This window comes from Salmo trutta, chromosome 7 (genome assembly GCF_901001165.1).
Source record: "Salmo trutta chromosome 7, fSalTru1.1, whole genome shotgun sequence".
Classification (NCBI taxonomy): domain Eukaryota; kingdom Metazoa; phylum Chordata; class Actinopteri; order Salmoniformes; family Salmonidae; genus Salmo; species Salmo trutta.
The window spans coordinates 33,651,918-33,679,291 of NC_042963.1; the positions used below are offsets into that span (position 1 = coordinate 33,651,918).

General features: G+C 41.2%; 5 protein-coding genes across 7 annotated transcripts; all 5 read right to left on the bottom strand.

Annotated features, from left to right (window-relative positions):
- Positions 1-115: 115 nt before the first annotated feature.
- On the bottom strand, positions 116-6,109 carry LOC115197273 (NLR family CARD domain-containing protein 3-like). Its single transcript, XM_029758648.1, has 6 exons — positions 6,083-6,109; positions 5,247-5,360; positions 4,412-4,496; positions 4,099-4,321; positions 839-3,985; positions 116-333 (listed from the first exon to the last, which is right to left on the bottom strand). The coding sequence occupies exons 2-5, from the start codon at positions 5,312-5,314 to the stop codon at positions 3,105-3,107; spliced, it is 1,257 nt and encodes a 418-aa protein (XP_029614508.1). The 5' UTR covers positions 5,315-5,360; positions 6,083-6,109; the 3' UTR covers positions 116-333; positions 839-3,104.
- On the bottom strand, positions 772-2,878 carry LOC115197274 (ribonuclease inhibitor-like). The gene is made up of 4 exons (XM_029758649.1): positions 2,378-2,878; positions 2,054-2,227; positions 1,672-1,845; positions 772-1,012 (listed from the first exon to the last, which is right to left on the bottom strand). The coding sequence occupies exons 1-4, from the start codon at positions 2,863-2,865 to the stop codon at positions 835-837; spliced, it is 1,014 nt and encodes a 337-aa protein (XP_029614509.1). The 5' UTR covers positions 2,866-2,878; the 3' UTR covers positions 772-834.
- Positions 6,110-8,252: 2,143 nt separating the features above from the next.
- nudt7 (nudix (nucleoside diphosphate linked moiety X)-type motif 7) lies at positions 8,253-12,188 on the bottom strand. The gene is made up of 4 exons (XM_029758650.1): positions 12,090-12,188; positions 11,380-11,536; positions 9,253-9,411; positions 8,253-8,837 (listed from the first exon to the last, which is right to left on the bottom strand). The coding sequence occupies exons 2-4, from the start codon at positions 11,533-11,535 to the stop codon at positions 8,487-8,489; spliced, it is 666 nt and encodes a 221-aa protein (XP_029614510.1). The 5' UTR covers position 11,536; positions 12,090-12,188; the 3' UTR covers positions 8,253-8,486.
- Positions 12,189-15,219: 3,031 nt separating this feature from the next.
- On the bottom strand, positions 15,220-20,607 carry LOC115197276 (hypoxanthine-guanine phosphoribosyltransferase). 3 transcript variants are annotated; one of them, XM_029758651.1, is made up of 10 exons: positions 20,131-20,401; positions 19,613-19,719; positions 18,828-19,011; positions 18,371-18,436; positions 18,179-18,196; positions 17,797-17,879; positions 17,093-17,139; positions 16,908-16,948; positions 16,500-16,576; positions 15,220-15,845 (listed from the first exon to the last, which is right to left on the bottom strand). In XM_029758651.1, the coding sequence occupies exons 1-10, from the start codon at positions 20,143-20,145 to the stop codon at positions 15,830-15,832; spliced, it is 654 nt and encodes a 217-aa protein (XP_029614511.1). In that variant the 5' UTR covers positions 20,146-20,401; the 3' UTR covers positions 15,220-15,829. The 3 variants fall into 3 exon arrangements, with proteins under 3 accessions (XP_029614511.1, XP_029614512.1, XP_029614513.1); XM_029758652.1 differs by lacking the exon at positions 16,908-16,948 and having other exon boundaries at positions 20,131-20,396; XM_029758653.1 differs by lacking the exons at positions 15,220-15,845; positions 16,500-16,576 and adding an exon at positions 16,591-16,803 and having other exon boundaries at positions 20,131-20,607.
- Positions 20,608-21,979: 1,372 nt separating this feature from the next.
- Positions 21,980-25,787, bottom strand: LOC115197277 (26S proteasome non-ATPase regulatory subunit 7-like). Its single transcript, XM_029758654.1, has 8 exons — positions 25,629-25,787; positions 24,313-24,404; positions 24,056-24,148; positions 23,849-23,946; positions 23,613-23,693; positions 23,353-23,444; positions 23,010-23,208; positions 21,980-22,726 (listed from the first exon to the last, which is right to left on the bottom strand). The coding sequence occupies exons 1-8, from the start codon at positions 25,700-25,702 to the stop codon at positions 22,478-22,480; spliced, it is 978 nt and encodes a 325-aa protein (XP_029614514.1). The 5' UTR covers positions 25,703-25,787; the 3' UTR covers positions 21,980-22,477.
- Between the last annotated feature and the right edge of the window lie 1,587 nt (positions 25,788-27,374).

Consider the following 27,374-nt stretch of genomic DNA (forward strand, 5'->3'; position numbering starts at 1 on the left):
CTATGATGAAAATTACAGGCCTCATCTTTTTAAGTGGGAGAACTAGCACAATTGGTGGCTGACTAAATACTTTTTTGCCCCACTGTATTTAAAAAAAAATCAAATACAAGATGTAGGGACATAAGTAGGCCTAATAGTTCTACATTTTAACAAAGTATCTGCACAAGTATACAAAACATTTAACATGTGTTACAAAACAATACATCAGAAATGTATATTTGAACTTGAGGGGAATTTCAGTCATGTCATTTCCATCGACTCCAACAGGTTCATTTGATCACTGCTGAGGCTCATGGGTCGTTGTAGCAAAGGGTTTCTTCCAATCCAGTCACTCTGCAGAGAGAAAAAGAAATGGTCTTTGACATGCCTTTTTTACTAGGCTAGTTATTGATTAATACATTTTTTGGGGTTGATTGATTTGAAAATCATTTTCAACTGCAAAAAAAATGTTGAACCTTTTCCAACATACTGAGCCAATTGACACATCGTATTTCAAAATTTTGTTAGAGGAAAATGTCATGTTGAGGGTTCTTGAATACTTTTATCTTAAAATGCAATGTTTTATATATTAAGGATTTTATGTAGTTGTAAACAACTGGTTAGTGTCCACCCTGAGATCGGAGGCTTGGCACTCGGCATTAAGGAGATAAATTGGGGGTAAGGCCCTGCAATAGACTAGCGCCCTGTCCGGGGGGTGTACTTGTACATCAAACTACCTCACGCTACAGCAACGGGAGATGGGCTCCGGGCTCGCAGAAGCCAAGTCTCGCACAAGCATGTTTTATTTAAACCCCAAAAATTAACTAATGCATTTTTTGGGGGTTGATTAATTCATTACATCAGTTTGGCCAGTCTACATTGTGGACCCTTCAGTAGAGCTGAGAACAATTTCACTCCTGATTCTCCTGGATCATTCCCATTCAGATCCAGCAGCCACATGCGCGAGGAGGTTGACTTCACAGCTGAAGCCAGAGAAGCAAAGCCTTCCTCTGTGATTGCACAGTGCCAAAGCCTGCAGAGGAGAAGAGAGAAGCACCTCACTATCATAACTCAATGCAGTTGGAAATTTGTTTAGCATGGGTGGAGAATAGTCAGAGTATGCAGAAAATATGATGCATGTTGTTACGCATTGCTTATGTCAAAACACCAGGTTGTTTTACATTCTTAGAGATGTGCAGAACTAATTTAGAACACAAAGCCTAACCATACTGTTGATAACAGACTGATGCATACATAAGCCTGATATGGCTCTTACAAAAAAGATTGTAGTTTTGAAACTGCAGTAAAAAAAGTACTTATTTTGGATGCTGTATTTGCAGGATACTGCAATCTTTTTTGTAAGGGGGGCTGTGAAACACTTCATTAAGTAGATTCATGTTTAGTTGCGACAGTACATTTCTAGAGATACAACTTACAACTGCTTAACTACTGTAAGTAGTCAGTGACTCAGATAATGTATTATCTTTAGTGAGGTAATGAATGTAGATTAGTGATTAATCTGCTGTACAAAAGATACAACATGATCAGACTATGTTCATATTGATAACAAGCTGATGTATACAGAAATGCTTGATCCAGTTATACAGTTGTATTTGTGTGAAAGTTCAACAGGTGGAAATAGCACTTCAGTAAGCAGATGCACATTATTCATGTTTAGTTGATAATATTCACTTCAGTATCTCCAGCTGACAGACTGGATCCTCCAGTACAGCAGAGAGCAGCTTCACTCCTGAGACTCCTGGGTTATTGTAGCTCAGATCCAGCTCTCTCAGATGAGAGTGGTTTGATCTCAGAGCTGAGGCCAGAGAAGCACAGGCTTCCTCTGTGACTCCACAGACTGACAGGCTGCAGAGAGAAAATCTCTTCACTCTTTACACTCAATACATTGCCACACTAATTTGATTCCTCCATGGCAAAAGTGGCCAGTGAAAAAAACTCCTAACTTGTTTAGATTCCTTTTGAATAACAAATCAGATTTTTCACACCCCAAAAAAACAATGATCAAAGGTTTTGTGAATACAGGCCCAGACATCTCTCAGGGAAAGTAGCCTACCGCAATGTCTCCAGTTTACATAGCGGATTATCCAGGCCTGTAGAGAGCAGCTCCACTCCGGAATCCTGGAGATCATTGTCACTCAGGTCCAGCTTTATCAGACTAGAGGAGCTTGAGCAGAGAGCTGAGGCAAGGGCTCCACAGGACGTCACTGAGAGGCTACACTTATTTAACCTTTAATTGGAGTAAAAAAGTATAAAAGTAATTCATCCCCACTAGCTTTGCTATCTCATGAAACTGGGAAATGCTGGTAGAGAGGATTCATTTGAATGAAGGAGCATGACTGGCTTATGTCTGCTTGCATTACACAGGGATAGTACTTACAGAGCTGTTTTGGATGCCTTAACCACTGGCAGCAGCCTCAGAAGAGCCTCATCTGATCCACTAAATTGTTTCAAGTCAAATACACCCAGCTCCTCTGCTGAAGTCAGCAACACAAAGGCCAGAGCTGACCAGTGTGCAGGTGAGAGTTTGGCTCCTGAGACATTTCCTGAGCTCAGGTAGCTCTGAATCTCCTGCACTAGGGTTGGGTCATTCATCTCATTTAGACAGGGAAACAGATTGATGCACTTCTCTGAAGAGGCATTCTCTCGGATCTTCTCCTTGATGTAATCAATTGTTTTCTTGTTGACCTGAACTGTTTCCGTGTCAATCTTTGAGCTACCTCCTGTCCACTTCAGTAGGCCTCGACAGATAGTCTGATTTGATGGCAGTGAGAGGCCAAGAAGGAAGTGGAGGAAAAGATCCAGGTGGCCATTCTCACTCTGTAGTGCCTTATCCACTGCATCCTGATAGAAGTCAATTGCAGGCATTATTTTGACTCGCCTCTTCAGATTCTTGGGGATGGACTGCCGATCGTTTTTTGTTGTGTTGAAGTCATTGTTGAAAGAGAGAAAACTATAAAAAGCAGCAAGACATTCCTGGATGCTCAGATGCACAAAGCAATAAACCTTCCCTTGATGCAGCCCAAACTCCTCCCTGAAGACCTCGGTGCACACTCCAGAGTGCAGAGATGCCTCTCTGACATCAATGCCACACTGTCAGCTCCTCTTCATAGAAGATCAGTGGCTGAAATCCAACAGAACACTGGTATGTGGCACATGATGTGGAGGCTCCTTGATGACTTCAAGTGTGTGATGATTTTGTTGGCCTGGGTCACATCGCTGATTCTTTTCCTGAAGTACTCCTCCTTCTGTGGGTCATTGAACCCTCGTACCTCTGTCACCTGGTCCACATACTCAGGAGGGATCTGATTGGCTGCCGCTGGTCGAGAGGTTATCCAGAGGAGAGCAGACGGAAGCAGATTCCCCTTGATGAGGTTTGTTAGAAGCACGTCCACTGAGGTTGACTCTGTGACATCAAAACAGCTCTCATTGTTCTGGAAGTCTAGAGGGAGTCGACACTCATCCAAACCGTCCAAGACAAACAAAGCATTGTACTTGTCAGAGATGGAAATTCCTGATTCTTTTGTCTCCATGAAAAAATTATTGAGGAGGTTCATCAAACTGTGTTTTTCTCCCTTCATCATTTTCAGCTCCTGGAAAGTAAGAGGAAATATGAAGTGGGTGTCCTGATTTGCTTTTCCTTCAGCCCAGTCCAGAATTAACTTTTGCACAGAGATCGTTTTTCCAATGCCAGCGACTCCCTTTGTCAGCACAGTTCTGATAGGTTTGTCTTGTCCAGGTAAGGGTTTGAAGATGTCGTTGCATTTGATTGCCATCTCTTGCTCTACTGGTCTCCTGGATGCTGTCTCAATCTGTCTCACCTCATGTTCTTTATTGACTTCTCCACTTCCGCCCTCTGTGACGTAGAGCTCTGTGTAGATCTTGTTTAAGACTGTAGGATTCCCCTGCTTAGCAATTCCTTCAAAGACACGCTCACACTTTCTCAGGTAGGATTTGAGCTTATGTTGGCACCTATCATGACGCTCGTCTGAATGGAAATGTTTAAGATATCATTAAATCACATACTATTTGTAAATAATGATTGATATGAAAAAGAAATAGGACTGTGATCAACAATTGAGTGTTTGGCAGAGCTCTTACATTTCTCAAGTGTATCAGCAAGTTCCTTCTGGTTCATGTTCCTCAGGATGTGCAGTGTGATATTCAGAGTCTCCGCTCTGGCTCTGCTCTCCTGATGTTCAGCATCCACCACTTCCTGATCTTCCTCCTGACTGTCAAAGCTTTCTGGGTAATCTGGAGTCAGAAGCCTCTTCCACCTCTTCAGCTCACTTTTCACAAAACTGATGATATGTTGCTCAAGCAACTGGAATTAAAGGAATAAAGTTAAAACCTTGAATAAGGTGCAATCTGCAATATGTCTAGATGTTCAATGGTAATATGAATTGCAGTATACCTTGAATATGGAGGAGAGGTCTGTTAGCTGACTCTGGGTAGACTGATCATTGAGGGTCTCTGACTTTGAAATGTCCTGTTGGTCTCTGTGGACATAATGTGAGATAGGCGGTGAATAGATGGAGAGAGCTCACACGTAAACAGTCTAAAACAGGGTTCTCCAACTGGTGGGGTTCCCCAACTGATTTTATTTGCCCCCCAAGTTATCTGATAAAAAATAAGTTTAATAGATTTTTTCTTTTATAGGATTTTTATTGTTGGACATAGAAGACTGTAAAAACACCAGCAAATCAGCTCCAAGTGATTTTAATTTTGGAAATCTGTTCCAAAGTATTCCCATGCATAATAGGGATATATGTGATCGTATACAAATGTAAGCAAGGTATACACATGTTATATCGGTTTGGGTTTCTTGCTGTCGATTTGCAGTGTACAAATGATTTGTAATTATCTTTTGGCCTCCTGACCATTCGCTCAAGGAAAAAGAAAAAGTCCTGCGGCTGACCGTAGTTGAGGATCTCTGGTGTAAAATGTTTACATTACAATGCAAAAATACTAATATATTGTAGAGTGTAATGTGCTTTTAAACCAAAAAAGTGCATGTTAATGAGAAAAAGACAGCCAGAAATAAGTTAATCTTTTAGTATAGCTAGAACGTTCTAACCTGTCTCCTTCTCTGAAGTTGATTGTCCCATGGACCCATCACTCTTCATAGACACACAGCTGGGCAGAGGTGAGTCTGGTTTCTCCTGCTGGACCCTGTCAAAATGCACGTTGCTATTTTCTAATCATGTTGAGAACTACAGGGAAAAAACAGAGACCACTAGTTGCGTTACCTTTGTTCTGTAAGGAGGACATCCTCTCTGAAGTTGATTGGCTGTCCCATGGACCCATCACTCTTCATAGACACACAGCTGGGTTCAGGAATCACTGGTCTCTGCTGATGGACCCTGCTAATTTAAAATACATACAGCAACCACGTGAAGAAACACCATCACAATATAGTTGGAGGGGTGGGGGGGATGGAGTACTGTTCAAATTTGTGTGTTAATACAGTTACTGATCAATGATAAAAGTAACGACGACTTGTCATTCCTTTCCTATTACAGTTATTGATCAATGATAACAAAAGTTACTGGCCCAATGCTCTAATCACTAGGCTACCTGCCTCCCCTCATTAGTTTATTACATTGCTCAACATTTTCTTAATGTGTCATAATTAGTTAAATCGGACTTCGGCTTCTTCTTCGATTAGGTCTAATAGCGGTTGGCATCCAATAAATGTTGTATTATCGACCGCCACCTTCTAGACTGGAGTACAACTCCCTTATACTTTGCTTGAAAAAATACATTAATACCATCTAACACAACTCACAAAAAAATAAATGTTTAAAATAAAAAATAACACCACCCTACTCCACTATTTAAATCTATTTAGTCCTACCTCAGGCCAACAACCTGAAAGGATGGGACACCTTAACACACCCTGTAACTCTTCTGATGTCAAGTCTCACACCAAGGAAACTCTGCAGCTGCCACCACAACCTCCATTTTCTGCGACTTACGTTCCATCCCTGCAGTACAGTTGATAACCATTCCTAAAAATGTAATCTCACTGACACATAACACTTGTTGGCCTCTCCCTCTGTACTGGTACAGATCTACTACTCACACCACTCCACTCAGGATCCCTTGACCCATCTTCCTCTACTTTCTTCACTGTCTCAACATATGAAAACTTCTGCACTACTCTAACCCTGGAAACCTCAACATGCCTCGGACCTCGGCTGCATATTTTCCGCCATTTTCTGAAGAATTGCATTATGGGCCCTAAAATCACGAGTGTCCACTGCATGTATACTTTGTATTTTGGCCAATTTAGTACGACATCCGGGAACTTTTGGCATACTAATGTAACCGATGTGAAATGGCTAGTTAGTTAGCGGTGGTGCGCGCTAATAGCGTTTCGATCAGTGACGTCACTCGCTGAGACCTGAAGTGGTTGTTCCCCTTGCGTTGCATACTATATACTCAATTCACGTCACAATTACTACGTTAGTATGAGTATTCGAACACGGTTAACATGTATTGGGCTGTAAGCTAAGGTTTATCAGTTAAACAGGCTACATATTTTAAAGCCACCTGTGTTGATGTTGATCCTAGGCAGACAGGCTACGGCTGGGAAACTCGAAGAACTCCGATTTCATGAGAGAATACTGTTATGTAGACGAACAAGACAAGCTAAATTCTTTGTAAACTTCTCAGGTGTGCTAGCTCCAACTATCCTCAGTTCATGAGCTAAATCAAATCAAATGTATTTATATAGCCCTTCGTACATCAGCTGATATCTCAAAGTGCTGTACAGAAACCCAGCCTAAAACCCCAAACAGCAAGCAATGCAGGTGTAGAAGCACGGTGGCTAGGAAAAACTCCCTAGGAAAAACTCCCTAGAAAGGCCAAAACCTAGGAAGAAACCTAGAGAGGAACCAGGCTGATTATATAGAACATAACGGTTTAGCGCAGGCAGGTATGGTGGCTCCCATATAACATATAAATGGAAAAATATTTAAATAATTCACAAGGGCTACATAGCGAACATAAATACAATTGTTTTATGGATTTTCATGACAAATAATTGCCATACACTACCGCAGTTTAGTGAATTGACGCTCTTTACACATTCAACTTTAGATTTTTATTCGGTACATGAAAACTTAAGTGAAAAATAAAATTTTGTGTGCACTGTCATCACTCGCTGATTTTTATCCACGACAAGTCATTATGGTGGAAACACCTGCAACAAGTCAGTTTTGTAGGATTTTAGAATATTCATATGAAATCTGTAGCCAATTGGATGGAAACCTAGCTATAGAGGCACTTTATAGAGATAGATATGTTATTCTATTTCAGTAACATTGGGTTTCGTTGTCATTGCAGCTGGTGAGTTATAGTAGCTGCTATCTAACATCATGAATTACATTAACAATAGCCCTTCGGTCTCTGTTATAACATCACAATCCACTTACTTTAATCAGTCCACTCAAATGTTTTGATCATGTTCATTTCGTCAAAATGGATCCTAGCATAGTTAAATAAGATCCTGACTCTGTAGGAGGTGGAGCTGAAGTCAGAGCTGGGATTGGATATCTATCTATGAAGGTGTGATCATGTACAATTTTAGAGGAATTATTGTAGATATTGTTTCACTGAACTCATATTGCATATACAGCGGTGTATTATTTCTACATTGGTCTGCTTCAGTTAAATCCAGTTGAAGCTCCTTTCCTACCTGTCCTCTGCTTTAGGTTAGAACCAATGATGAAAATAAACCCTGGATTGCTGATGCTATGTATTGGCCATCGAGAGTTCTACAATATTTCAATAAAAAATGTTGAGGACAAAATGAAGTATTATGTTGTTGAAGTAGGGTCAGTAACATTAGTAACCTAAAAAAAATATACTTTAAGGAAAATGTTATATTTTTCATTTTTAGATTTGTATTTTTGGCTCACATAAATATAATTTAAAGGTATGCATTAAGGTGTCTAATCGAATAAATGTGGCAAAAACGAATATAGACAAATGTATTTCTATAGCTTCAGAAATGTGTGCCAAGATGGAAGCTTCAACACAGCGCCCCCTATCAGTCATCTAGTCCAATATTACTCATAATGATCTGAGAGAGTAAACTGATTATATATCAGCACTCCTACTCAGATTCTTTGTGAATACAGCCCTGGTCCAGGTATCAACTCAGTCCTGTCCTTCCACATAGCTCTAAACAGGCCACTGCCCACTCTCCTCACACACGTCACATTTATGAACTCAACAGGATGCATTTACCTATTCAAACTATAATAGTATACTTTTTTTATTGTCATCAATATACAATATTCACAAATTACATTCAAAGTAATTTTTTTCTTCGCTTTTTGTAAACAATGTAGGTATTGCACATGATTCCACATTTACAGTTGGCAGAACAATTACATTACATTTTAGGGAAAAATATGTTCTCACTATCATTACATTATATAATTATCTGGTTAAAATATCAAAAAACATTGATATACATGTCATAGTTTACTGATCCTCTTGTTCAGATTGTGTTGGAAGAAAGATACCGGGTCATCAGAATCAAAACCAGTCTCAAACTCAGGCTTTTTTCTGAGGGCTAGGACAGAGACCAGTATAGCCAAAATGGCAGTCAGGCCCCATATCTGATAGTGGCTGCCTGATTCAGGGTCCGGAAACTGGAAACTGTGGAGCAAGCCAGCAATTCCAGTCGCGCTGTAGGATGAGTGGTCTACCTCTCTAGTGAAGAACTCCAGGGGGACAGTGAACACAGCGCTGACCTCGGCTGGGTTTGGGCGAGGAAAGAACGAGGCCTCAATGAACCCCACCACTGGAGTCACCAACAGACCACTCTACAGAGCGAGAGGAGGGAGAGAGAAGAGGCGAGGGGAATGAAGGGGAGAAGAGAAAATATGTGGTAGAGGGGGGAGAGGAGAAAGTATGAATATCTCTGACTAGAAGTATGACCTGTAATCTATTGACAATATCTAATTACAAAATATACTGTACTATACCAGGCAGGGTTCTCCAACTTCGGTCATGGAGTTACTTGGAGTGCAGGATTTTTATCCAACCCGATTCAACAAAACATCTGATTCAGCTAATTATGATCCAATTATGCTATTTTATTTTTTAAATAGTTCTCCAGGACCTGAATCCTGTTGAATCCTGTTACACCATGATAGTGGGGGTGTTGAGAAATCATCAGCGTCTGCTTTGAAACGTTTTATCTTTGTCCACGTAAAAGCAACCTCTCCCCATGTGTACCTTGTTCATAATGGGGAAGAGTGTGCAGACCACGTCCACCTGGTCAGGAGGAAGGCCTATCTCCTCCTCTGCCTCTCTCAGAGCCGTGTCCACGTCATCCCTGTCCCTCGGGTCCCTCTTCCCACCTGGGAAACACACCTCGCCTGCGTTGGTCCTCAGCTGCAGCACAGAGAGAAAGAGACAAAGAGCGAGTACTACAGCATTCCATTTTGTTTTCTTGTGTAAAGGACATCACGATGCTTGATTAGCGAGTACCACACCTTCCGAGTCGGCCCATACCTGGCGCAAACCCAGGACGTCTGCCTTGCTAGCACATGCGAGTGTCCTCCTGAAGTGTCAGGCCCCAATTTGCATACCACCCCAACAGATCCACAGATGACGCAATCTCTATTGCAATCCACACTGCCCTTTCACACCTGGACAAGAGGATGTAACTGCACCTATATGAGAATGCTGTTCATTGACTACAGCTCAGCATTCAACACCATAGTGCCCTCCATGCTCAACACTAAGCTAAGGACCCTGGGACTGAACATCTCCCTCTGCAACTGGATCCTGGACTTCCTGATGGGCTGACCCCAAGTGGTGAGAGTAGGCAACATCCGCCATGCTGACCCTCAACACGGGGACACTTCAGGGGTGCGTGCTCAGTCACCTTCTGTCCTTCTTGTTCACGCACAACTCCAACACCATCATTAAGTTTGCAGACGACACAATGGTGGTAGGACTGATCACTGACGACGACGAGACAACCTATAGGGAGGAGGTGATCGTGGACTACAGGAAACAGAGAAGCGAGCACGCCTCCATTCACATCGAGGGGGCTGTAGTGGAGCGGGTCGAGAGCTTCAATCTCCTCGGTGTCCACATCACTAAGGAACTATCATGGTCCACACACGCCAACAAAGTTGTGAAGAGGGCACGACAATGCCTCTACCACCTCAGAGGCAGAACATATTTCCTAAAAAAGTTCTACAGCTGCACCATTGAGAGCATCTTGACTGGCTGCATCACCACTTGGTACGGCAACTGCTTGGCATCCGACAGCAAGGCGCTACAGAGGGTAGTGCGTACGGTCCAATACATCACCGGGGCCGAGCTTCCTGCCATCCAGCAACTCTATATCAGGAGTTATTAGAGGAAGGCCCTACAATGTTTCTATCTTCAGCCACCTGTGTATTGCCAAGTTATCGTTACTCATTGTGTATTTATTATTACCCGTTTTACTTTTCATTTCTCTGCAAGGCTGGGAAAGGCCGTAAGTAAGCATTTCACTGGCAGTCTACACCTGTTGCTTACGAAGCGTGGCAAATATGGCAAGTATCTTACCAGTCTGCACCACATGAAAAGCTAGCTATTCGCTAGGGCAAATGGGGACACTTCAAACTGAGTTATGATGGGCATTTCGAGTAATTTCGTTGAGCCGGCTAATTTGGCTCGAAAAACAAATCTTCATTGAAAATGCTTAAAAATAAACCTAGAACCATGAAAATGTTGCTAATCTCCAATGTAAGGCCCAAAAGGTTGGCTACCATTGTGTCAGATATTGAAATGCACGTTCAAATATATTTTTTTTTTACCTGGCCAAATTATTTGGATGGCCTGCACTGAAGAAAAGAATAAATCAACGTGGACTAGATTGACCCGCTCTCCCCACTATTTATTGTTTCTGCTGTAAGGATTCACACTCTTTAGAGAATAATTTTGTAATTTCACAGCAGAAAAACGTTGTTTTGATCTCAAAAAGCAGTACCAGCAGTATGCAAATCAGGGAGCCAAATGAACGGCTCTATCATCGATGCGATTCGTTCACCAAAAAGATCCGTTCAGAAAGAGCGACTCATCACAACTGAGGAGTAAATTTCACACATCCCAATGTGCTAGATTTGCACACCGTGCAGTGCACACTCACGCCTGCTAACGCACAAATATCAAAGGCTATGTTTATAAATACAGTGGGCAATTTCACACACTTGGATGTAACACTGTCATGCTTTACTTTTGGTTTCAATGTTCATAACACAATTTTGTACGTTCAATGGCAAAACTGTAGGCCTAAGAATCGATGACATAATAGTTAAGGTAAACTAGTTAAACTAGGGAGTAAGGGAGAGCCATATTACTGACCTCTTGGGAACGTAGAGTCATCAGCGTGTGGACCTCTCCGTCCCTCACAAACAGCGGTATCAACACCGAGGCTTTGGGCAGGACCGGCAAGTAGGAGAATCTGCTCCCGACTTCATATTGCTTCAATATGGCAGCTGTCTTTTCTTTTAGGTCCATCCTGAAGGTCAACAATGTAGCCAAACAGAGGCAAAGACCTCACAGTGAAACATACCAGTAGCCTACCTTGCTTTTGTTATAAAATATAGCGAGTTTGTTATAGATGTACAGGAGAAAAGCTTCAGAATGTTATAATCCTGCTGCCGACCTGTCACTACCATCCCAATATTAAATATTTTCTTCGGACAGGCATCTGCTGTGCAAAAACAATCGTTGTTGCTACAATGCTTCCACTTGACATTAGGCTACAGTATTTGCATGCGTATTGCGGAAGCGAGTCCCTTCAGGAAAAATAAAATCTAGGGCAACTCCATCTAGTGGGGAACCAGAGACCAACATCTTGGAAAATGATAACGCTCTATGTTTTGCACGGACATGTTGAACAGTTGTGCCTCAAATTATTACCTAAAATAACTGCCATGAAATTAATAATCTACCAACCCATTTTCAAGTCAATCCATAATTGAAAAAGGCACTCGCACAGCGGAGCTATCGTGTTGTAGGTGAATGGTAACAATGAGATAACATAAGAAAAAAGAAACCTGCACACTTACCTTGCTAGAGGCACAGTTTTTTATGAAGTTCATGCGCCGCGGGAAGTAGTTTGGGAAGAGGGTGCTGCGATCCGGCAAAAAAAAAAAGTACCTGTGCTGAAGATGTCTATATTGATCCTCTAATACAGGACGAGTAAAGGCCCAGTGCACTACTTTTGTGTTTTTTTTTTTTTACTAAATGTATTTGCGTGTTCATCAGCATTTGTAACTTGAGTCTGGTAGGGTGCCTTGCAAAAGTATTCACCCCCTTGGCATTTTTCCTATTTTGTTGCATTACAACCTGTAATTTAAATTGATTTTTATTTGGATTTCATGTAATGGACATACACAAAATAGTCCAAATTGGTGAAGTGAAATGAAAAAAATAACTTGTTTCAATGAAATCAAAAACAGAAAAGTGGTGCGTGCATATGTATTCACCCCTTTGCTATGAAGCCCCTAAATAAGATCTGGTGCAACCAATTACCTTCAGAAGTCACATAATTAGTTAAAGTCCACCTGTGTGCAATCTAAGTGTCACATAATCCCAGTATATACACGCCTGTTCTGCAGTCTGTAACAACATTAAGCAAGGGGCACTATGAAGACCAAGGAGCTCGCCAAACAGGTCAGGGACAAAGTTGTGGACAAGTACAGATCAGGGTTGGGTTATAAAAAATATCTGAAACTTAACATCCCACGGAGCACCTTTAAATCCATTATTTAAAAAATGGAAAGAATATGTCACCACAACAAACCTGCCAAGAGAGGGCTGCCCACCAAAACTCACAGACCAGGCAAGGAGGGTATTAATCAGAGAGGCAACAAAGAAACCGAAGCGACGATAATCCTGAAGGAGCTGCAAAGCTCCACAGCGGAGATTGGAGTATCTGTCCATAGGACCACTTTAAGCCATACACTCCACAGAGCTGGGCTTTTTATTTTTATCTTTATTTAACTAGGCAAGTAAGTTAAGAACAAATTCTTATTTTCAATGACAGCCTAGGAACAGTGGGTTAACTGCCTTATTCAGGGGTAGAACGACAGATTCTTACCTTGTCTGCTCGGGGATTCGATCATGCAACCTTTTTGTTACTAGTCCAACGCTCTAACCACTAGGCTACCTGCCGCCCCACTTCACGGAAGAGTGGCCAGAAAAAAAGCCATTGCATAAAGAAAAAAATATGCAAACACATTTGGTGTTTGCCAAAAGGCATGTGGGAGACTCCCCAAACATATGGAAGAAGGTACTCTGGTCAGATGAGACTAAAATTGAGCTTTTTGTCCATCAAGGAAAACGCTATGTCTGGCGCAAACCCAACACCTCTCATCACCCCAAGAACACCATCCCCACAGTGAAGTATGGTGGTGGCAGCATCATGCTGTGGGGATGTTGTTCATCGGCAGGGACTGGGAAACTGGTCAGAATTGAAGTAACGATGGATGATGCTAAATACAGGGAAATTCTTGAGGGAAACCAGTTTGTCTTCCAGAGATTTGAGACTGGGATGGAGGTTCACCTTCAAGCAGGACAATGGCCCTAAGCATACTGCTAAAGCAACACTTGAGTGGTTTAAGGAAAAACATTTAGATGTCTTGGAATGGCCTAGTCAAAGCCCAGACAATCCAATTGAGAATCTGTGGCATGACTTAAAGGCTGCTGTACACCAGCGGAACCCATCCCACTTGAAGGAGCTAGAGCAGTTTTGCATTGAAGAATGTGCAAAAATCCCAGTGGCTAGATGTGCCAAGCTTATAGAGACATACCCCAAGAGACTTGCAGCTGTAATTGCTGCAAAAGGTGGCTCTACAAAGTATTGACTTTGGGGGGGATGAATAGTTATGCACGCTCAAGTTCTGTATTTTTGTCTTGTTTGTTTCACAATAAATATTTTGCATCTTCAAAGTGGTAGGCATGTTGTGTAAATCAAATGATACAAAAGCCCCATTGTAAGGCAACAAAATAAGAAAAATGCCAGGGGGTGAATACTTTCACAAGCCACTGTAGTTATGTACAAAACAGTTCATCTGATAGTCCCAAGTATTAAATATAAAAATACTTGCTTGATATGTTTTCCAGTTTCTTGAAATACTTTGCAAATGCAACTTATTTCTAAATGTAAACTGAAATGGTCTTAATTCCTTTTATATTTTAGTAGAGCAGTTTACAGTAGTGAGTGCATACATTTTCATACTGGTCCCCGGTGGGAGTCACGCTCTACCAACTGAGCCATATCACCACAAACCACTTTGTCTCAATGTTTTTGCCCATGTTACAGAAATCTATATCGGTCTGTTAATACTAGTAAAGCCCCACTACTTTTGTGAAATTTATTTATTAACACCCTGAGCACCCATACTTCCCACAGCTGTGTACAGTTGAAGTCAGAAGTTTACATACACCTTAGCCAAATACATTTAAACTCAGTTTTTCACAATTCCTGACATTTAATCCTAGTAAAAATGCCCTGTTTTAGGTCAGTTAGGATCACCACTTTATTATAAGAATGTGAAATGTCAGAATAATAGTAGAGAGAATGATTTATTTCAGCTTTTTTTTCTTTCATCACATTCCCAGTGGGTCAGAAGTTTACATACACTCAATTAGTATTTGGTAGCATTGCCTTTAAATTGTTTAACTTGGGTCAAACGTTTCAGGTCGCCTTCCACAAGCTTCCCACAATAAGTTGGGTGAATTCTGGCCCATTCCTCCTGACAGAGCTGGTGTAACTGAGTCAGGTTTGTAGGCCTCCTTGCTCACACATGCTTTTTCAGTTCTGCCGACAAATGTTCTATGGGATTGAGGTCAGGGCTTTGTGATGGCCACTCCAATACCTTGACTTTGTTGTCCTTAAGCCATTTTGCTACAATTTTGGAAGTATGCTTGGGGTCATTGTCCATTTGGAAAACCCATTTGCGACCAAGCTTTAACTTACCGATGTTTTTAGATGTTGATTCATTATATCCACATAATTCTCGTTCCTCATGATCTTGAAAAACAAGTTTTTCATGACTCCAACATAAGTGTATGTAAACTTCCGACTTCAACTGTATGTCAGCCTCTTGGCCTTAAATGCTTCAATAAAAATAAAAAACGAGCAGTGTGCGGATTTCTCTTTTCTTTAAAGTCAATCCGTGGAAGGCATCTCTAACACACAAATTTAAGATTATCAATCCTATTTTAATATTGCTGTCAATGTCCTTGGTGAATGAAACATTGCCATTATTAAACAAAATTGTTACATTACATTCCAGGCTTGTCTTTGCATGGGCATGGCATATGAGCTAAACAGCATCATTGGTTTGTACAATGCAGTACATGACTTGACTCACATAGATTTTACTGTGGATATGTACAGTCGCCTGAGATCCGGTGGATTGTATTAAGCAACATAATGAAATCAAAATTCATCCTTACTAACATAAATCAGATGGAGGCATCCAAGGCCCCAATATAATAACAAATCTAAAAATAATAATAATAATAATTTTTTTTAAAAGTGTTCTCCCATAACTATCTCTACTTAAAAACGTAACTGCTTCCAGGGGAACAAAAATATGAATTCAATACATTTTTGTTTTCTCAAATAGCATCTTGCAAACTGAATTCACAATCCATGTGTTCACATTAAGTAGGTTTTATACATAAATAAGGTTCAGAACCCTCAAAAGCTCAGGATCATCACAGTGGTCCTAGTCTCTCGTCATCCATCTGTCTATCGCCTCAGCTCACACTTTGTACTTCTCCTTTGCGTTCTCGTTCAGTATGCAGATGTGCTGCACAGAGCAAAAACACATGGTAAAGTGTAAAAAGAATACACCAACAGCAGACTTGGTTAAACTGACCCCTCATACATACATTGAGTGTACAAAACATTAGGAACAAAACATTCTTTCCATGTCAGACTGGCCAGGTGAAAGCTACCATCCCTTATTGATGTGACTTGTTCTCCTTCAGTCAGTGTATTTGAAGAGGAGAAGGCAGGGTAAAGAAGGATTTTTAAGCCTTGAGACATGGGTTGTGTATGTGCCATTCAGAGGGTGAATGGGCAAGACAAAAGTAGGTGTCAGGCGCACCAGTTTGAGTTTGTCAAGAACGGCAACACTGATGGGTTTTTCACATTCAACAGTTTTCTGTATGTATCAAGATTGGTCCACCACCCAAAGGATATCCACCTAATTTAACACAAATGTGGGAAGCATTGGAGTCATCAGGGGCCAGCATCCCTGTGGAACGCTTTCGACACCTTGTAGAGTCCATGCCCCGACGAATTGAGGCTGTTCTAAGGGAAAAAGGGGGTCCAACTCAATATTAGGAAAGTGTTCCTAATGTTTTGTACACTCAGTGTATGTCTTTCACTAGGTTTTGACATGCTGAATCTCAGAGAATATAACTGAATATCAGGATCATCTCCAATGCAGCGAACTTACACTGAGATCTCTGAAGTACTCGTTGTAGTCCAGGGCATATCCCACCAGAAACCAATCTGGCACCTCAAACCCGATGTCTGACCAAATACAGAGACGGACAGAATTCACTGCACAATACTAAGCTACATGTAAGTTATACATCTTGCTGTGTAGTATTAAGTTAGCAGTATCAAAAGATCTTATGGGATGAGTTTTGCATTAGTATTTCACAACATTAACATAGATATAAAGTATGTTGCTCTTTTCCATCTCTGGAGGTTAGCTAGTTGACTCCTGTTGTCTGTGACTGGGGTTGACCCTTTAGCTGCAACGGTCACAGAGCAGGTCAAAGGTAAACAGCTGTCCTTGCAAAACCATCTTTGAAAGCTTATCCAACTCTGACTTAAAGGAATGACATACATCACTAACCGTGTGTGTGAAGAATACTCGTACTTGAGTACCATGTTGACCTACACATTCAAAGTCGATTGTTAGATACGCATATTAATCCCAACTATTATACGTGGTCATCCTTCCAAAGACTCTTTCTAGTACAGCAGTGTATGAACGGTGGGAAGGCATGCATGACACACACAAAACACGGCAGAACTCACAGTCTGGTCTGTATCCTGAGCTCCTTGGTGTTCTCTTGACTAGAAGGCTGAAATGACAATGCATACAAGCACAGAACTGAATAGGATCTCTATGCAAACCATGCTCTTAATGGCATGGCATGCATCGCTCTCAATGACATGGTCAATGGCCTTGCATTGTTCAATAACATAACATAGCTAGAATGCGCTCAACACAGCCGTCTACAACCTAAACTAGAGTCAAATAGTCCCTTCCATAGCAGAGGGATATCCCATCCCTCCACAGTTCAATTAACAGTATGGTACATAGATTAACTCTTAATCTGATCCAGTCACATAACATCTCTAAATCAGTGCTTAAGGGGAGAGTGTGCATTACAATAGATGGAGAGTGCGGTCATTAATATTGCTGTCTAGATCGACAAAGGCTGCGTTTACACAGGCAGCCCAATTAAAATATTTTTTCCACTAATTGGTCTGCTGACCAATCACATCAGATATTGTCACATTAGATCTTTTTTTAGAGCTGATCCAATTGGTCAAAAGACCAATTAGTGAAAAAAATATCAGAATTTGTCTGCCTGTGTAAATGCAGTCAAAGAGTGACATTCTGAGCTGAACCACTTCTCTGTCTAAATCAGGGCTACACAGCACCTATAGGGAATGTTCAGTAAGCACAATATGGGAGAAAAAGAGTACTGTGTGCTTAATACATTGGTTCTCACCTGACCACTTTGACCATCTTTGGATTGCATTCACTCAGCAGTGATAGCAGTGTCTCCATAGTCCTCCCCGTCTCCACAATGTCCTAAACACGTCAGCAGGACAGATACCGTTGCATAAGGGGGTTCAATTTAAGGAGTGCAAGGAAGTCCAACAACAATTCAAGTAAAGCAATTCAATATTAATGTGGACAACCATAGCGATGGTACAGCCCACTTCTTTTAGGGTACACCCATTAGTGAATGTGATTTGCACCCTGGTCATATAGCTATAGTTCATGTTAGAGCTAGTGTGCTCCACACATTTATCTACAGCAATTTTAACATTTACAGAGATTGAATATTTAGATTAAGTGCTAAAAAGACACAGGGAAATTGGTCTTACCTCAACTATCAAAACATTCTGCAAAGGAAATTAGAAGACAATTGATCACATATATACTGTAGAACAATATGTACATAACTAAAAATCCAATAATTAAACAAAAATACAGCACCTCATTGGTTAAAGGATTACAACTTCACTCCTAAGATCTTTGTATTTTATCTGTGGTTATGTCAAGCAATCAAATCTCACCTTCCCGGTTAGAGTTGAGAGCTCGTCCCCTCCGATAACTTTGACAATGTTTGTAGACTGGTCATTCTGGGGACAATACACACATCAGTAAAACTACACATCTCACCCAGGGAGAGGGTGATGGTCTACTCTAAATAATCATCAGGTCATCTAGTAATACATTAAAAGACATAACCGTGTTGGCCAATGGAAGTGTTATCTGCTCATGCATCAGATGAGAGTCTAGTAGCAGATCACATTGTGATTTAGCCAACCCTTGTGTCATGTTTGTTGTCATGACAAACAACAGATGAGGGGTTGGCTAAACAAACTGATCTGAGACCAGGCCACACACACACACAGACACACAGAGAGAATAAGCAACAGCTGTATTGCTTACATATAAAGATTGCCATCTTTCTTACACAATTGGAGGCTATTGAAGGAGAGTGAGAGAAACGTGGAGTGGTTGACTCACGCAATAGCTCTTTAGCCTAATGAAATCCACAGTCAACGGGACAGACTTATCGCTGTTCTGATTTAGGGCCTTGATGTAGTCCAGCAGGTCGGCAAAGAAAGTATAACCTCCTTTGAGAACACACAGTACTACTATATGGTGTCCCCCCATGTCCCGGACTATATCACGAGCCAGGCGCTCAGTCCTAGAGAGACAGGAATAGAGAGAAGGATAAAAAAGAGAGGAAGAGAGGGACATCCATGGGACCTGGAATTTCTGTGCAGGCTCATCAATCAATCTTCAGATGGTTTGTGATCTGGTCAGTCAGAACATCATGGTTTAAGGCTAGTATTGGCCATGTATGGAAAACTGGCTGAAAAGTTGCTGACTGGGTCAAATCAAATGATCTGGCTGGAGTCCTACTATTCATAACAGGGTTTAACATGGCATTCTACAACAGGGTATCTGACTAACAGTGTGTTTCATTCATAAGGCTGCTGCTTGCCTTCTCCCTGTCTGCAATGCAAATTGATGATGGCTATACACCATTACAAAAAAAAAGACTGCTGGTTTAGATGCCTGACACTGATTTGTCTAACAAATATGTCAGTGAGCTCTATCGACAAAATACCTTAGCAACCATGGTGTAAATTAAGGAAACAATGGCGGCATAGAGGAATTTGTACAAAATTAGAGTTCTGATTTACTCCACAAAGGAATAGGAAAATGTGCAATGATGATGTTATAGTACAGTAGCCTACCCAGGTCCCAAAGAGTGCCAGTCCAGTGGTGATGGTTTGACTTACCTGTCCATGATCAGTCCATGGGGGATGATGACCTGGTCTAAATCCTCCTCATAGTGTTTGGGGACACAGAAGAGGTCCAACTTATACCCCTTCTCATCATCAGGTATCTGAAGGAGCAAAGAGATAACACATTTAGGAAATGATGGCACATAAATGTGCAATTGAGATGACCAAAAGTCTTCCCAAACTGAAGCGCCACACACACGAGCCAGGAGCCCTGGTAACGTTTAAGCTTGCTTTAAACCACCTGTTTGTGGGTGAGACAGAGATAGGGCGCAGACCTGCTTTTAGGACTCCATAGCCTACTTGGTCTGACTAGCTGCGTGAATTTTGAAATTATGTCAACTGAGTAACACGCCAGTGATTTATTCACATGTCCCGCAATCCTGATGTCATTATGAAACCACACTCAGACACAACTCAGAAACGTCCATTCTGCAGATTACCCTTCACCCCAGAGCAAGACGAGGGGTCTGACTGACATTACAAATATAACATAGGGACAGGGTACACCTTACCTGGATATAGGCCATATCACCGCTCTTGCTGTTCACGCCTCACTAGGGTGATATTTGTGGAGTCATGGCCTGATCAATAGGGAATACGAATGTTATTTAGCTTGGTGGGTGGTGCGTCTCTCGTGCTCGCTCTTCCTCGCCTACTGCCTACTTTACCGTGGGCGAATAGCTTACATACGATACTCCAACCTTGCTCTCCCTCCCCTGGGGGTTTTATACCCTGACGTCACAATCCATTTTACCGACCAAAATCTGATTTACCTGACTTGCACATTTTTATAAAATCCTACCGCCGTATTCCTCGTTGCATACCATCGTACAATTTTCGAATTAGCTACTAACGTTAGTGTGAAAATAATTGAAGCCTATTGGCAGTTTGTGGTACAATAAACCATACCTACCGTTGTTTTACTGTATGTTAGAATATAAATCTACACATCCAAATCTGCGCAGAAACGCATCTTCGCCATACTAACCTAGTGCTGCGTCATGACAAGGATGATAATAATAAACGCAGTGGCGTCAACCACATTGTAGTTACTCCACAATACTAACCTAAATGACAGTGAAAAAGGGAAGCTTGTACAGAAATATGCATCCTGTTTGCATTAAGGAACTAAAGTAAAACTACAAAAAATGTGGCAAAGAAATTAACTTTTTTTGTCCTGAATACAAAGCGTTATATTTGGGGCAAATCAAACAAATCACTGAGTACCACTTCATATTTTCAAGCATGGTGGTGACTGCATCACGATATGGGTATGCTTGTCACTGGCAAGGAGTTTTTTAGGATAAAAATAAACAGAATAGAGCTAAGCACAGGGAAAATCCTAGAGGAAAACCTGGTTCCGTCTGCTTTCCAACAGACACTGGGAGACAAATTCAAATTTCAGCAGGACAATAACCTAAAACACAAGGCCAAATCTACATTGGAGTTGCTTACCAAGACGACATTGAATGTTCCTTAGTGACCTAGTTAGTGACATAAATCAACTTGAAAAACTATGGCAAGACTTGAAAATGGCTGTCTAGCAAAGATCAACAACCAACTTGACAGAGCTTGAAGAATTTTTAAATGAATAATGTGCAAATATTGTACAATCCAGGTGTGAAAAGTTCTTAGAGAATTACCCAGAAAGACTCACAGCTGTAATCGCTGCCAAAGGTGATTCTAACATGTATTGACTCAGGGGTGATACTTCTGTATTTCATTATTATTAGTAGTATTATTATTTTGCAGGCAAAATTCCCAATCTGGCCCTCATATCATCATGGTCACCTAATCATCCCCAGTTTACAATTGGCTCATTCATCCCCTCTCTCCCCTGTAACTATTCCCCAGGTCATTGCTGTAAATGAGAATGTGTTCTCAGTCAACTTACTTGGTAAAATAAGGGTGAAATATATATATAAAAAAAAAGGGGTATTGTGTGTAGATGGGTGAGGGGGAAAAACTATATTTTGAATTCAGGCTGTAACACAAAATGTGGAATAAGTCAAGGGGTATGAATACTTTCTGAAGGCACTTCAGGAACTATTAGTTCCTTGGCTGTAAAGGTTGTGTCATCAAGTAACCCAGTATAGGTCCTTTGTCAATAAGCTTTGTCTACAGTTAATCCAAATGGAAAAATAAACTTCAAACCACTCTTAACTTGGTATAGCATGTGTTGTGAGAGAGATTCATTATATTCAGTCCATCACCAGACTTGAATGCATCTTCCCCACAAGTGTCAGACGAGGCTTCATAACCTCACAATTCTCCTCCCTGTGTTTCTATGACATGAAATATCATACAGTACAACAAATTACACCCAAACAAAGGCAAGGGACAAAAGAATAGACTTGCAAATTACAAACTTAACGAAAATGATTTAATATAAGCCTACTTTAATGAGTGATACAGAAACTGAAGGTTCCTTTCACCATACACACACAGCACCAGGGTCACATTCGGGAGGGGGCAATTTACTGAATGTTGTAGATAGAAATACCAGAATAAAGCTGACCTGATTCTTCACATGTCAAAAAGGCATGTCTGTTCTACAATATGGACTTCTATCTGAGGTTCTGTAACGTTGTGCCCTACTGAAGGCAGCCCAGATGGTGCAGAACGAACATGTTCTCATTGTAGAGAACATCCAACACACATAACCATCCTGTCACCCTCAGCACTATAGTTATTCAGTGCCAGTTATGACAAAGGGCAAGTCTCAAATGACACCCTACCCCCATATAGAGCACTACTTTTAGCTAGACCCATATACAGACGACTGTGGTTCAGGCCAAAAATAGTGCACTATCCAGGGGAATAGGGTATGACATAAAGACAAACACCAATAGTGCGCACTCATTTTTTCTTTTTCTCATCTTTCCTGGACGAGGTGTCGCCTTTCTCCTTCTCTTCCTTCTTCTCCTTGTCCTCTTTCTTTTCCTTCTTGCCCTCTTCTTTCTCCTGTCCCTCTTTCCTCTCAGCGTCACGGTTGGAGATCTTGTTGTTGATGAGGTTGTGGAGAGCCACCACCGAGCGGATGAGGGACGCCAGGTAGACCACCAGCATCTGGTCATTGGTCTTCAGGTAGAAGGCCTTTGTGAACTCCTGCAGGGAGAAGTGGCAGGATTAGGGAATGTGTATTATGATTAACTAAACAGTGAAAATCTGGTGGAAAAAGACGGACTATCTGTTCATTGTAATGAAGTAGTAGATCATACCACGTGAATTTATTTGATTTGAGAAGGAAAATGTATGTGTGTACTCTTTCAAAATATAAAAGCTAATATTGATTACCATGCCAGCCACCCCCTGCCCCCTTTCTTCCACATAACCCAGCCTACTCACACACATTACCCCACCCCCATCCTAAACCTACACCCCAGCTTACCAGAAGGTTGACATCAGGAAGCAGGTTGAAGATGTCCTGTAGGTGGTAGATGATTTGGTGGTTGATGGGCAACTTGCCTGCAGCCACTCTCTCCAGGTAAGACCTGATGTCCAGCAGCTTGGAGTTGAGCCCCTTTAGGCCATGTACCTGGTTAGTGATACGCTGTGACAGAGTACCAACTGTTGTGTCCTTGATGTCTCTGTAGATGGAAGAAAATGGGGTAGAATATATCAAGTTTAATCGACATTAGTGCAAGTCGGTGTGGTGTTAAGCATGATAGAAATAATAGAAAATCCATGAAATGTTTGGTGTCTGCGTAGTCCAGTTAAAAAATGATGTGTACCTGAGAAGGTGCTCCACGCCCACCTCCTCTGCCTCCTCAGCTCCAATCTCACTGGTCACATGTTCAAATGTTTTGGAGGTCGGGGTGCCGTCCTGGAAGAGTGAAGAGACAAGAACCCTTTTAGAGTAAAAGTCTTCCTTCTTTTCACAATGATCAATTGTATGCCCAGTCCAAAATCAGCCCACAGCCCCTAGGGTTGGCTGGTCCAGGGTTTGACTTATTTTGTCATTTAGTCTCAAACAAGTCTATGCTCCACTTACATCATGTATTTCCTCCACCGAGAAGTAGGCTTCTGTAGGCAGGCCCAGGTCCTTAGGCTTTACATCAATGATCACTAAAACCTGAGGGGGAAAGTGCCATACAAACACAGTCAATGTTCACTTAATTATCTGCTGCATTATCAATACAATTTAATCCTTTCAACAGGAGACGAGGCATATTTCTTACCGATATTTAGTTATTCATGTGGAATATTTACTGGGTGGAAAGCACTTACTGAATTGGTGCAGTATTGCTTGATGAGTTCATTGATGGCAATATCATTCTTATGTAGTTTAGGACCTGTGTGATACCAGCCCACTATCCTCTCTCTGGCTGGGAGAAGAGAAGGAAAAGGTTTAAGAATCTCGTAGCCACACTATGTAGAAGTTGATGAGACAATGTATATAGTTAAAAAGTAATAATGTATAGTGTGTGGTCTCACCATTGACTTTCTTGAACATGTTGTACATATTCTCCAAGTAGTCGTGATCCAGGAACCACACTGAATCATCCTTGTCATCCTCATCAAAAGGCACTGGCGAAAAACACAATCAATATTGGATTCAACAACAGGCTTAGCAATATAGCTAAACGTTTAGTGATCATAATTATTATTTGAGTTCTCTCACAAATATGATAAAGATGTTATAAACCAGTCACAAACATGTTATTTTAGTACATGGAAGGAGAAGAACTCACCTGCAAAGCTGTTGGACACATCAAGGACTTTCTTATGCCAAGAGCCGAGGAGGACACCCACTACTCGCTTTTGGTTACCTACTTTCCCTATTCTGTCAAAAGAGCACATTTACACAATCAATATCATAGCATGTCTTAGTGGAAATCAAGCAAAAACTTAAAGGCACACTCCATGAGCTTAATCACAACAAAATCGTAACATATAGTACGAATTGGATTCGTAACATATATGAATTTTTTTAAAAAATAAAAAAAATATGTATATATAGCAGGACGTAACATAAGTAGGACGTAACATAAGAAATGGATGACGTAGTACACAATATGATGACGTAGTACACAAAAAACTGGGACCACTTTTTGCTCATGATACCACTTTCAAAACTACTGGCTGAAATTATACAAAAGTTTAAGAGTGCATCTTTAAGTTAACATAACTAGTTAATTAGCTCAGTGGTTCCCAAACGGCATGGGGGACTCAGTCCGGCTTTCAACTTACTCATAAAAATTGTAATAGTAGAATGCCCAAGGTGCAATTTCGAAAATGGGTAGCGCATCATCAGTTTTCCTCTTGTCATGTCAGTCATTACATACCTTAGAGAGCTATTTATAACTTGTCAAAAATGTCCAGATCAACTAGCCCATGTCAGCTAACGTTCTTTAGCTAGGTTTTTTAGCCCATAGATTTTGTTGTAATGTTTGAGTCCCTCAACTATCACATGAATACACATTAGACATGGCAAAATATATAGAATTGCAAGAAAATGTGTTATGAAACCGCAAAATGTTCTCTGCATCCCATGACAAAATGTGTAGAATTTCAGGATATAAACTTCAAATCTGCTAAATATCCCCCCCCGACAACAAGAGGGGTGTAAACAGTTTGTCATAAACAGTGTTTGTACCAATAAAAATAGACGTGGGGGGCGCGGGATGTTCCCCAATGCTGGAAGGGGGGCCGAGTGAAAAGGTTTGGAAACACCTGAATAAGCTAACTACAATACTTTACCCCTAGCTAAGTTAGCTAGTTAACTACTCTGATCCATAATGTTGTTATGGTTAAATTCTTCCATAATTAGTGAATGTTGCTAGCTATTTGCCTGTTATTACAACAGCCAAAATAAATTAACTAGATAACCTACTGTCATTGCTAACAAATGCACAGCTTCAAATGGGTTTCTGACTCAGCAGGTTAGCTGGCCAGCTAACGTTAGCTATGCCTGGCTGCAACATCATCATCTCGTATAAAAAGTGGCAAGCTAGCAGAGGTAGCGAATGGATGTGATTTCCAAACATATATATTATTAATTACATACCGATTAAAATGATCCACCACGCTGAGCAACACAAGTGGATGGACAACAACATTTTCTACCGCTAACTCCGGCATTTTTGAAGCAAAGTGTTTGATGATGCTAGCAGCCTAGCTAGCTAGCTACTTCCTGTCGAATTGTTTCTTCTTCTTCGGTGGGGATTATCGGCAGTTGGCATCCAACGTTATGGTGCATTACCACCACCTACTGTACTGGAGTGTGGGCAAGAGACGGGTAGAAACTAAATCCTACCTGCCAGTCTCGTTAATCTTAAAAAAATAACAAAATATTTGAGACTATAACTAATGACGTTCTACTCAATATACTATTTAAACTAATTTCCTGTATCCCCTTCTCCCTCATACTAGATCTCAGCCTCTCACTTTCCCTCTGATACTGTCCACACGGTAGCAATACATGTTCCACGGTGTCTGTTTCCTTGCAATAATCACACTTTCCTGTTGGATGCTTTCTTGTCACATTTAAGGTCTTATTCAACAGGCTGTGTCCCACCCTTAATCTTGTAAAAATAGCCTCCTCTTTTCTGTCCCTTCCTGTTGTCCTCCCCTCCCTGACTTTCCTCTGTAATTGAACTAAATGCCTGCCCTTAGTATCTCTATTCCACTGCTCCTGCCATCTCTGCACCGTTACTGTCCATATCAGGCCTTTTGCCTCTGCCTTGCTCATTGAAACTACAACATTAATATCCCCACTACTAAGTTCTTGTTTAGCCAGTACATCAACTGCATCGTTCCCCTCCATTTACTTGGGACCCCAAATAAATCTTATCTGTATACTGATCTGTCTAATCCTGCCATGGGTTTGTAGCACCTCATAAAGCAGGTCTTGTCTGCTACGTGACCTGAAGGACTGGAGACTCATCAACACTGCACATGAATCAGAGCAAATAACTACTCTGTCTGGCTAGACTTCCTCCACCCACTGCAAGGCCAACAGTATGGCCATCATCTCCCCTGTATATGCAGCCATATGATCTGTAATACGTTTCCTGACTGCCACCCCACATTCCTACACTACAAATGCTGACCCAGTACGTCATGTCCTTGGATCTTTTGAATCATCTGTGTAAATGGCCACAAAATCTTGATACACAGTATCCAGACGTCTCTTAAACAAATCAGATGGATCAACACTCTCCCTGTCTTTCTGTAGTCTCTCCACCTCCTTCTAGATCAACTACTGGAGGTGGGAATAGCTACCGTTGGACTAAACTCCCTTCCATACAGTCCCATCTCATTCGCTTGGGTATTACCCACCCACCCAAAGCTTGTGTTGTCTTTGCTCATGTTCCCAGCATGCCTGTAAAATCCCTTTCGCAGGATGAGACACCCCATGTCCCTGTAGGTGGACCCAATAATGATTTGCCAGCTGCTGTCTCCTAATCTGCATATACCCCATCTACACCTGTAGCGCAGCCACTGGGGAGGTCCGAAGTGCCCCACTACATATTCTTTGACATCTAGCCTTTCCAATGAGGTCCGGGCTGCCGAACCATAAGCTATACTGCCATTTTGTTTAACAACAGGAAAAAAGGAAAAAATGTAATCTCCTTTCTAGCACAAATAATATTATAGCATTGACATTATTGTTAACAGCATTAAAAGTAATGATTACTAGATAGTTATTATGGTAACAACAGTAATACAAATAACAAAACATTATTTATAATGCTACTATTAATAATAATAGTAATAACAATGTTAATCATACCAAATGTTTAGAAAACAC

What these genes read in the sequence shown, in the direction of transcription:
- LOC115197274 (XM_029758649.1), bottom strand. Translation starts at nt 2,865, where the DNA reads ATGCCTGCAATTGACTTCTATCAGGATGCAGTGGATAAGGCACTACAG. An exon ending in AAGGCATCCAAAACAGCTCT is followed by an intron (nt 2,228 to 2,377) that starts GTAAGTACTATC and finishes CTCCAATTAAAG; the next exon opens with GTTAAATAAGTGTAGCCTCT. An exon ending in TGTCAGCTGGAGATACTGAA is followed by an intron (nt 1,013 to 1,671) that starts GTGAATATTATC and finishes TCTCCTCTGCAG; the next exon opens with GCTTTGGCACTGTGCAATCA.
- LOC115197273 (XM_029758648.1), bottom strand. Translation starts at nt 5,314, where the DNA reads ATGAAGAGTGATGGGTCCATGGGACAGCCAATCAACTTCAGAGAGGAT. An exon ending in ACCTCTCCTCCATATTCAAG is followed by an intron (nt 4,322 to 4,411) that starts GTATACTGCAAT and finishes CTTTAATTCCAG; the next exon opens with TTGCTTGAGCAACATATCAT. An exon ending in TGCTGATACACTTGAGAAAT is followed by an intron (nt 3,986 to 4,098) that starts GTAAGAGCTCTG and finishes ATTTCCATTCAG; the next exon opens with ACGAGCGTCATGATAGGTGC.
- nudt7 (XM_029758650.1), bottom strand. Translation starts at nt 11,535, where the DNA reads ATGGACCTAAAAGAAAAGACAGCTGCCATATTGAAGCAATATGAAGTC. An exon ending in TGACTCTACGTTCCCAAGAG is followed by an intron (nt 9,412 to 11,379) that starts GTCAGTAATATG and finishes TCTGTGCTGCAG; the next exon opens with CTGAGGACCAACGCAGGCGA. An exon ending in TCTTCCCCATTATGAACAAG is followed by an intron (nt 8,838 to 9,252) that starts GTACACATGGGG and finishes CTCGCTCTGTAG; the next exon opens with AGTGGTCTGTTGGTGACTCC.
- LOC115197276 (XM_029758651.1), bottom strand. An exon ending in TTAGGCTAAAGAGCTATTGC is followed by an intron (nt 18,437 to 18,827) that starts GTGAGTCAACCA and finishes TATTGTCCCCAG; the next exon opens with AATGACCAGTCTACAAACAT. An exon ending in AAGATGGTCAAAGTGGTCAG is followed by an intron (nt 17,140 to 17,796) that starts GTGAGAACCAAT and finishes TTGTCATTTCAG; the next exon opens with CCTTCTAGTCAAGAGAACAC.
- LOC115197277 (XM_029758654.1), bottom strand. Translation starts at nt 25,702, where the DNA reads ATGCCGGAGTTAGCGGTAGAAAATGTTGTTGTCCATCCACTTGTGTTG. An exon ending in TGTGTCCAACAGCTTTGCAG is followed by an intron (nt 24,149 to 24,312) that starts GTGAGTTCTTCT and finishes GTTTTTCGCCAG; the next exon opens with TGCCTTTTGATGAGGATGAC. An exon ending in AGCAATACTGCACCAATTCA is followed by an intron (nt 23,694 to 23,848) that starts GTAAGTGCTTTC and finishes TTTCCCCCTCAG; the next exon opens with GTTTTAGTGATCATTGATGT.